This window comes from Benincasa hispida, chromosome 2, assembly GCF_009727055.1.
Source record: "Benincasa hispida cultivar B227 chromosome 2, ASM972705v1, whole genome shotgun sequence".
Lineage (NCBI taxonomy): Eukaryota > Viridiplantae > Streptophyta > Magnoliopsida > Cucurbitales > Cucurbitaceae > Benincasa > Benincasa hispida.
The window spans coordinates 36089541-36099736 of NC_052350.1; the positions used below are offsets into that span (position 1 = coordinate 36089541).

General features: G+C 34.4%; 1 protein-coding gene across 3 annotated transcripts; it reads left to right on the plus strand.

Annotated features, from left to right (window-relative positions):
* Window positions 1-1126: 1126 nt before the first annotated feature.
* LOC120071436 (protein IQ-DOMAIN 1) lies at window positions 1127-9967 on the plus strand. 3 transcript variants are annotated; one of them, XM_039023721.1, is made up of 9 exons: window positions 1127-1143; window positions 1270-1437; window positions 2354-2469; window positions 2839-2970; window positions 3858-4103; window positions 5016-5243; window positions 5976-6089; window positions 7246-7738; window positions 9408-9967. In XM_039023721.1, exons 4-9 carry the CDS (start codon window positions 2884-2886, stop codon window positions 9539-9541), a joined length of 1302 nt encoding a protein of 433 aa, XP_038879649.1. In that variant the 5' UTR covers window positions 1127-1143; window positions 1270-1437; window positions 2354-2469; window positions 2839-2883; the 3' UTR covers window positions 9542-9967. The 3 variants fall into 3 exon arrangements, with proteins under 3 accessions (XP_038879649.1, XP_038879648.1, XP_038879650.1); XM_039023720.1 differs by lacking the exon at window positions 1127-1143 and having other exon boundaries at window positions 1185-1437; XM_039023722.1 differs by lacking the exons at window positions 1127-1143; window positions 1270-1437 and adding an exon at window positions 1499-1637.
* Window positions 9968-10196: the final 229 nt, after the last annotated feature.

The following is a 10196-nucleotide window of genomic DNA, read 5'->3' on the forward strand; positions in this document are numbered from 1 at the left end:
TTATGAAAATATATCATTTTAGAAAAAAAAATTGAAATATTCAGCAACCATCCAAAATAGTTTTTAAAACACTTTTAAAATTTATTTTATCAAATAAAAATGATTTTTTTTAAAAAAATATTTTTTTTTTATAGTTAATCCAAACTTCAAGTTTTTGTTGGAAAAATTAGAGGAAAAAATATCAATTTATACTCTTTAACTTTGAGTGTCGTATCAATAAAAATTTTGAACTAATAGATGTATCAATGTCAGCCCTAAATTTTCGTAACAGCATCAATTTATACTCTTATTCAAATTTTGTTTAAAAAATATAGTGTGAGACATATATTTGTTTCAATTAAACGTATTCTAAATTAACAAAATGAACAATTAGAATTGGGCATGGGCTATTTTCAAAGGTGATTCTAATTGATAGTCCTAATTGATTTGTTTATTAGTTTACAGGTTTAATGGATAAAATTATAAGTCTTACATGGAACGTTGTGGAGGTTATAAGTTGATACATTTATGTAAGCTTGAGGTTTAAGTTGTTAAAGTTATTAATTTAGTGTTTTAATTGATACAATCCTAAAGTTTAAGAGCCTAAATTGATGTCTATTTTCAAACTAGTCTAAACATCATGTGCATAATCGATAAAATGAGCATAACTCAACCGATATAAAACTTATCAACTTTGTAACTCTTTGTTTATAAATTGATGTCTATTTTCAAACTAGTCTAAATGTTATGTTTAAAATCACTCTACGACATACATTTAACTATTCAAAATCAATTTAATATTTAATTTTGCACATTTAAATATATTTGTATGTTATTAAAATTAATTTTAAATTATTGAAAATATTTTTTTAAGTGATTTTGAATATAAAAAGATGATGGAATGATTTTAGAATCTCTAGGGAACATTAATCATAATTTTCCCCTTTGTCCAAGTGTAGAACTCTATTAAATGAATTCAAAACCTTAAAGTTATTATTAACAATTTAACACACCCAACTCAATAAATTAACTTATTGAAACAAGAATGAACAAATTGGTTGGGGGTGATAAAAAACTAAAAAGGACAACACTTTTATTCTAACGTGCGTCCAATCATGAAGGCCAGGCGTGGGCTCTCACTCGAATTGATTTCAATGGAACACGGTTGATTTTCAACTCTCCACTTAAAACGTCGTCGTTCCCTTGCAGTTCTCAAATTTCCCCAGCGGTTTTTTTTCTTTCAAGTTCTTTTCACGTTGTCCTTCTCACTGGCTCACTTCTTTTTATCAGGTTGAAGATGATGGACCTCGTTTTGCTGAAACAGATGATGGGTGGTGGATAGATTGAGTCTACTCAGAGAAATCTTCAACCAAATTGAAATTTTTTGGTGACCCAAATGATTGAATTGAGATGGGGTTGACTAATTTTGACTGATTGATGGATCAGACGGCTCCTAAGGTATCTTTGCTCTTTCCCCTCCACTTCCCTCATTGACTTTCTTGCTCTTCAACTTCCTTCCATTTACTATGAGCTGAGTTCTTGGTTCAATTTGTCTTATTTGGACTTCAATTTGGGTGGATCTGCTCTATTTTGCTTACGATGTTGTTTGTGCTGCTTAAACTTGGGGTTTGGTCCTATTTTTGTTCGTTTTTAAAAGGGTATTGTTGATTTTACTACTTGCATTGCTCGAGTATTTTGAAATTTTAAGTTATGTTTTGGGTTTTTGTATCTACTCTGGGATTTTCGATTGTGGGTTTGGTGTTATATACTGTTTGATGTTCAGTTTAGCTGCTTAGATTATGAAGATGTGAGTTGCATTTGGGGGTTTTACTACTATGGGTTTGTGTTGTAGAGTTTTAAGTGTTCTCAAGTCTACTGGGAGTTTATTTGTTTGTTCTGCTTCCTTATAAATGTGCTTTAGAAACAATCCAGACCTCTGTATTATTCTTTGAAGTTCACCATTGATGCATGCCAACGAAGTTTTCCATTTGTAAGTGTTTTTCTTGTGTGCACCTGATATCCTTACTCTTCATCATGAGTTGGACTTGTAAATTGGAGGACATAATTTAATGATATGGGAATTTCTTTTTGTACATGTATTGTGTCATGTTGTGTGACTGTTGCCCATTTGCATTCAAATTCCTAGTATGATGAAACTTTCACTTTAGGGGATGGAGGTTGATGTTTCTGTTAGTGAGATGATCTTATTTGTTTTTCTTGATGTAGGTATGGTGTGCTTTTTGCCACTTTCAGATTGTAATTTTTATGTTCCTATGTTGGCAGTTAGTTGGATGTTGGGCAATTTGAAAATTCTCTCCATCTCTAATGTGGTAGGGATGTTTTTAATGGTGAATTTCATCTCTGTTCTCTGTAGGTTGCAACAAATCAGGAAAGTTCGGAATCGTGGTGCAACTGAAATGAACTCAATTAATCACGTGGAAAAGCTATTTGATTTTGTAGTCGAAACGTGGGTGATTCTAAATTGCTGAGGTTAGTGCCTTTTCAAATTAACTTCAGATTTTCTTTTTAATTTTTTTTTATCTGGTCATTGTGGAGAGAAGTTCACAGATAAATGTCCACAATATTGAGTCTCATGATTGTTCTTCTTGTTGGCTTGCTGCTCTTTCCATTTGTACATTTGGCACAACATCACTTATTTGATTCAATTCCAGAAATTTGACAATCACAACTGGCTCAATGCACCTTGGCTATATTTTTTGAGTCTTCTTGTTGGAATTATTTTGAAACATATCTTTCCTTTTACTGAAATTCTTCATATTTGAACAAACTATTTTTCTTTCTGCAGTATTCTATTTACTTTCTAGTTTTCATTCCTGACATGTTCTCTTTGAAACACAGTTTCTAGCTGTTGGTCTGTTTGTAGTCAACACTCTTGAATACACCATGGGTGTTTCTGGAAAATGGTTCAAGGCGTTAGTTGGTTCAAAGAAGTCAGAAAAATCTCAGTCATCAGAACATGATCAAAATGCGGTATCTGCAATGCTATACCCTTCCCATCATTGTTCAACATTAGTTTTGATAGCATTATTTTTTGTTTGACAACCTTGAGAGAGCTACTTTTACTTGTAACTTTGAATTCAATAATTCCCCGCGTGAAATGAAGCAATTGATACCTAAACTTTAGACCTTTTACCTTTGTTAGACACATGGGCAATTACTTTGAAAAATCAATTTCTTTTTGAAATCAAGTTCACTTGCAGTTGGAGCAACACATCTACAAAAATTTACCCCTTTTGTTGCAACTAACTTCATATTAAGAAAGTTCGCTGTGTGAAACACACTTATTGGTATGTGTATTTCCACTTAATAGTTAATTCAAATAAAAAAGTTTCTTGAAGCTCAGTTTCTTGGTAAAAAAGATGTCTTTTAACTTTGTAGTTACCACTTATCCTTGTGCAACCATTCACTTTCTTGCAAATTCTGCACCTAGAATCAGCTAGTAAACATTAGCATTGATTTTTTTATCATTATGTGATCCCCCTAGTGAGAAGGTGTGAAAATTTAGGTTATGGCTGTAAGGATTTCAAATATCTTTCATGCTAGTGACTTGAGATTGGGAAGAGTGGGAGTTGAAGCTTTTTTTAAACTTCTACTATTGTAGCCCTCAATTACTATTAGAAACTTCAAGGTGTAACTGGATGGTGTTAATTACATTAAGTTTATTATATTGCTCTTTATACATTTTTTTTTAGCCTCAAGACATAAATGGCTGAATCTTCAATTACTTTGTTGATATTTTTTCTTGCCAACTAATTAAAATACGCAATCTCTTTTCTCTATGTTGAGCATGAAATCATGCTATTCATGGTATGTCAACATTTTAATGTCCTCTTTGTAAATTTTCTTTAATCATACAGAGGACAGTAACCAACAAGTTTTGGCATCGGAGAAAGCATTCTGTTGATATTGATGCTGATAAACTTCAGCATGAGTTCAATTCAAATTTTACCCCATTTGTTGAAGAGTCCAATGCTCTTTCAGATCCAGAAGCTGCTTCTATTCCTTCTGATTCACTTCAAACTTATGATGCATTACATAGTCAACAGAATGATATAGAAGAACAGGCTGCTATACGCATCCAAACAATGTTTCGAGGATTTCTGGTAGTGCTAGTAGTAATGTATTTGTGTTTTGTCTAATTTTTGCTGTACTTTTCTTCAATTAATTTAATAAAAGGTTTTTTGTTTTTTGTTTTGTTTTTCCTTTTGCAATGAAGTGGTGAAATTTTCCGTACAATTTCTGAGTGTCAGAGAGAAATCCATACCGATTTTTGCAAAATTATGTTTATATTTTGAACTATAGCTGTTGAGAAGAGAGATCAAGATGAGTGGTGCCAAATGTTGTCGCTATGATTGGGGTTCATTTCCATTTTGCAAGAAGAGAATATTTTTCTTTTCGCTTTAGGTTACCCATGTCAACCCCCAGTCCTCTATAGTGAGGCAACGTGAAGAGAAGAGAAATAGGTGGATCCATTTAAAAAAAATAATCAATGAGCATGTTATGGATACAAAGAAGCAACATGTATGTATGTATATGTTTGTTTATTTAATGGGCAATGGTTGGTTCTGGAATGATTTCATATTTTAGAAAGTACTGTACTTTCATTGGTCTTTGTCCATTTATTAATTGTAATTAAGTCTGATTGCCGAACAAGTCCCCCGCTTCACTCCCATGGTTGGTGGTGCTATGAAGTGTGAAATATGTCTTATACAGTGATCCTATGAAATATCTACTATCTTGTGTTCCTTGTTTTGAGCACCAGACTCCTTACCATTCTGAGAACTACATTTCTTCCGATGATCAGAAAAAGGAAATGCTTTGGTACTTTAGGATTGCTGCTGTGTACACCTTATAAGTTGTAGATGCATGGCTTTTCTTATACTTGATTTTATGGTATATAAATCTTATGTACTCTCTGTTGACAATTTGTAACTCTAATTGTTGTATGTGATACACCTTTGAGAAATTCCACTGATGAACTCTTTAATGTTAATATTCGTCTCATTATCTTTCAGGCTAGAAGAGCTCTCCGAGCTCTCAAGGGATTGGTTAGACTTCAAGCTCTTGTCAGGGGTCATGCTGTCAGAAAACAAGCTGCAATAACTCTACGCTGTATGCAAGCTTTAGTGAGAGTCCAGGCTCGTGTTCGAGCAAGGCGTGTACGTATTGCATTGGAAAGTGAAACTGCACAACAAAAACTTCAACAAGAACTTGAAAACCAGGCTCGAGTTCGAGAAATTGAAGTAAGAAATAACCAGTTTTTTGTAATATCGCAAGTATACTTGTATGTGTTGCATTTTTAAGTTAGACTGCATCGTTTTTAAATGGTCAATCCACTCTTGTTGTAATCATAAATTGAGATGAATTGACTTTTAATTTTACACAATGCAATATTGAGAATATGCATGCCTAGAACCTGCATAAGTGAATATAACGGGAGGACCACCTTTAGAAGCTTCCACTATGTCTCCCATTTTGATATTTTATATTAGCATTTGTTTTTAGTTTTATAAAACTGATATGTTTTGTCCATGTACACAGAATAAATGTTGGAATTCAGAAACAATTATATACAATGACATGTTCGCTTTTATGTTGAGCCTGACATCAGTACATTTGTATTGAACTCATAATATCAATATACCATTAAGTCATTTTGAAATATTCTTGACCACAATGTTTAAAAACTGTTGTCAATTACTTAATTTAGTTTGTTTGAGGGAGCACATGTGCAGAAAACATGGGGAATATGGTCGAATCGACATCTGTACCTTATTTGAAAAAAGCCTGTATTTACAAGAATTAATAAATTGATAGCAGTAAAATATAATTCAATCTAGAGGCTACAACACTTTATCTACCATTTTCATGACATGTCTTGTGTCACAACTCCCAACATTCCACTGCTTGGAGTTTTTAAAACTGATTGCTCAATGCTTTCTGTGAGATTCTTAACGATTGTGCTCATGATACAGGAAGGTTGGTGCGACAGTGTTGGATCTGTTGAAGACATTCAAGCAAAATTATTAAAAAGGCAGGAGGCTGCAGCTAAGCGTGAGAGAGCCATGGCATATGCTCTGGCTCATCAGGTAGAACAATTTCATACCTCGTTTGCCTCTATATCTATCACCAAAGATATTCCAGTTTCTTATATTGTATCTCTACGAAAATTAATAAAATAAGGAGGTTCGACAAACTAGCCTTTTCCAGGAAAGGGTGACCAAGAGAAATACTAAAAAAATTGCAGACATCTCTGGATGCTCACAAGAAAAGTTGAAGACTTAAAAGTTTCTGTTTCATGTGGAGAGAGAAATGGAGAATAGACTGTAATATGATGGTATCATCGTTCATCTATGGGGAGAGCTGTAAGAAAACTATCCGGAAGTCTCCAATCCCTAGGATTTTATCCCTTCTCTGACCTGGAAAAATAAAATGCTAGTCTTCAAAAGCTTAAAACTGCTCTTCATTTATCTCTCTATTATCAAGGTTTTTTCTATAGAGCAGACGAGATTAGTTAACTTTGAGACATTTCCTGTATCATAAGACATCTCTCTATAATCAAGATTTTGGCCTCTTAACAACTTCGGCACTCCTCTTCTGTTGGGTGGTTGCAAGAACTTATAAATGAGTATTTTAACCTTTAAAAGTTACCTTTGATGGAGGACCATGTCTCAGTTGCCCAAAGAAGTGGTCCCTCAATGTCTTCCACATGGTTGGTTATCTTTTGTCCACACTTCATTTTTCTGTATGAGCGATGGTGAAAAGGCAGATAAGTAGCACAGAAAACGTAGGGAAGTTAACAAAGCTCTCTTTCTGCTGGAGGATCCTCCGTACCTCTCACTTCTATTCTAGCATCCTCTTTAATCTTTTGGTTTCACTCTATGGAGTGTAGCTGTTAATTGGCTTTCCTTTGCCAAGAAAGTGGAAACATATTTATTTTTATTTAATGCTTCCAAATGCTCAAAGGAAAATACTAGATGTATTCTAAGTTGAAAAATATTTGTTCTTGGTAAGTTTGTTGCATCTCTATGATTTGGTGCTTGAATGAGGCAATAGTTCCATCTTCAATTAAAAATCTAGTTGCACTGGAAATATAAATTCTCAGTCTCATTGATGGTTGGAATTGGATGCTCGATCATAGTATTTAAATTTTTATCTCTCAATTTTTATTTTATCCTGGTTTTCAGAGTTTACTTGAAACTTAATGTTCGATGTTAGCACTGATTAGTTTTCTATCACCTTCAGTGGCAAGCAGGATCAAGACAGCAGGCCGCCCTCTCTCAGTTTGAACCAGATAAAAGCAGCTGGGGTTGGAACTGGTTGGAAAGGTGGATGGCTGTTCGTCCGTGGGAAAACCGCTTTCTTGACATCAATCTGAGAGATGGAGTGATGATTCGTGAGAATGGATCATCTGAGGGAAAAAGTAACACTAGATCTCATTTAAAAACTACTGGCAAGAAGACAAACTTAGTAATTGATCAATCAAACCTCTCGAGCCAGAAAACTGCTGGCTCACATTCTGATGGATGTGGTTCATCATCTCCCACTAAGTCAGCTGGCACTGTAGAAATATCCAGTGCACAGGTTCAAAAGTTCAAGCATAAACTTGCACCTGAGAGGCCATTTGAAGAAGTCAAAGCAAAAGTGGATACTGGTTTAAGATCGCATAGCAATCCAAAAGAGAGATCCACACCATTGGTCAAAAATGCAAAGAAGCGATTATCCTTGCCTAATAATGGTGAGTTTGCCAACTCTTTTTTACTCCTAATCTTGCATTCTATATGCATGTTTGTGTCTGTTTTGTGATATTTGATAATATCATTAGGTCGTCCAAAGAGTTTTCAATTGGTTGTCCATTGTGCTAAAATCTTCAAACAATCATACCCAACAGATATTGCATGCATATGCAGGGTAGTTCGTGTTAGTCTTTTGGGCAGAAAGAGGAATTGTACAGGGAAATACGTATTAGTTAGCATGTTGTTTATGCTAGGTACTCTGCAACTACGACAACTCCTAAAAACAAAGAAGAAAAATCATGAAACCTTGTCCTAATAGACATAGGAATTGGACCGCTTTCCTTCATCAAGACCACTACAGCCACCCTTTGTCCAAAATTGATGATGCAGTGGGGTTTATCATTAAAATATAGGTTTCAATCCTGGTTTAGTTTCAAAACCTTCCTACTTTTTTTTTTTTTTTTTTTCCGGAGATTACTATCATGGTGTACATGGTCCAACAATGTCTCTTTTCATTCTCATTCCTTACTGACCTCCTACAAGTCTGAAGAGCTCCAACATGTTACATGATACACCCCCCACATTTGGGCTGTTATGATACTCATTGATGAGAGCTTGTTTGTGAGAACCAAGCTCCTTTAGACACTGCCAAATATATCTTTTTGTAGGTCAGGACATCCCCTCCTAATTTAAATTTTCATAGGTGCCTGGCTGGTCAATGAATTTATAGTTGATAATAGATTACTAGCTTCCCGTTGGATATCGAGTCTGTGTCGACGTGAGGTGGGCTTGCTTCAACCATGTTTGCACTTGTCTTTTTGGGCACTGGGTTTCCAAGAGTAGATCATTTGCTTCCACTTGGTGTAAATCTGCAAATAAGATGTGTGATAATAATACACATACATTACTTGGTTCCTACACACCAAACTTATGGTGCTTCTCAAATCCATGTCCTAGTAGTTTGGTAATCTACTTGAAAGTATCCTGCCAGCCATACATTTTTTAAGGAGAAATAGTTTGTTTTTACCAAAAAGTGCTTCCCAAAATCTATATGGATACCAGTGCTAGCCCCACAGCCACCAATTCTCTTTCATAAATCAATAAATCCCAGTGCCTTAATGTAGCAATAGGACATTGGTTTTGCGTTTGTGCTGCATTAATCCTACACCTAACAAAGTCCAAATTTGTTTAGAAACTCGATAGGAAATTTACTACAAAATAGCTTCAAATAATCTGACTATACGGACGTCTATTGATCAATAAATAAATGAAAAATATGTTTACTTTAGTTTTCTATTGGATAATTTATTAAAAGAGAATAATAGCTATGACGAAAATGATTTTTTTATGCTAAGTTGATAGGCTAGAATTGAAGGATTAAAGTATGGGGACCAATGTGGAGTAAGCTTGAAAGTTTATAGATTAGAGTAGGCTTTGTAATTTAAATCATTATAAAAACTTGAAACAATGTTCTTTGGATCAATATTTATCTGATAAGTGTCTATGATATACTAATACAGAACATTTTTCTTACTCCCAAATGAGTTTATGAAAATTAAAGCTTATCCTTCTTTTGTAGGGGCTTGTTTTTTATATGGGTTTGTTTTCTTTAATTCTTTTCAAAATGCAGTTTCTTACAAACTATTTCTCATTTGATTTGAACAATGGCAGATCCTGGTAGTCAAAATCAAACGGTGAGAAATTCTGCTGGCAAAGCGACCATGGCCAAGTCAATCAACGATAAACCCAAGTCAATTTCCAGATCAGCTGACTCAAAATCTGCAAAACCTAGATCCCAGAATTGATATGCAAACTATTCCAAATGGTGAGGAAAACACTTCAAGTCGTATAGTGTCCGGGAATGTGCTGCAGGATCGTGTGTAAATATGGCAAGGCCATGTTGTGATGGGGTCGGTCACTAGAAAGTTTGTCTTCCCTTTGAATTTCTGAGTTTATTTCATAGTGAGTTATTGCAATGGTTGGCCAATGTCTCAGGGAATAAGGTTGGTGAGTTTCATTGGGTGAGTCTGTAATTATTCATCTTTATTTATTGTCTTCAACCATGTGGCTCTTTGGCACTTGTTCATTTTTTTGCTCCCTTGTATTTTTGTTGTTCAATGTTTGATTTCAAAGAATCTGGTATAGATTGGTTTTGTAATCATGAATCTCTTATGATCTTATCTACCCTTTTTAGGAAATATCCCAACCATGGAGATTTTAATTTCTACCTCCATTTAAGTCTTATGTTTTTCTCTCCTTGAGACCAAACATCTATGGATGAAACCATTCTTCATGTAGAAAGCAATAATCATATTGACCCTTTTACTTTCTGTTATTGAAAAAAAGAAGCGCTAAAACGATTGAGAAAAATCAGTCATTCCTAAGCTTGAATAGCTCGAATTGATTTGTTGGAAAAGAAAAAGAAAATAAAGCAGATGAAGAAATTCCTTCCAAGAACGA

Bases quoted from the DNA above. Each gene is read 5' to 3' on its own strand.
- LOC120071436 (XM_039023721.1), top strand. From the start codon at position 2,884: ATGGGTGTTTCTGGAAAATGGTTCAAGGCGTTAGTTGGTTCAAAGAAG. The intron at 2,971-3,857 runs GTATCTGCAATG...TTAATCATACAG, and splicing joins CAGAACATGATCAAAATGCG to AGGACAGTAACCAACAAGTT. The intron at 5,244-5,975 runs GTAAGAAATAAC...CTCATGATACAG, and splicing joins CTCGAGTTCGAGAAATTGAA to GAAGGTTGGTGCGACAGTGT.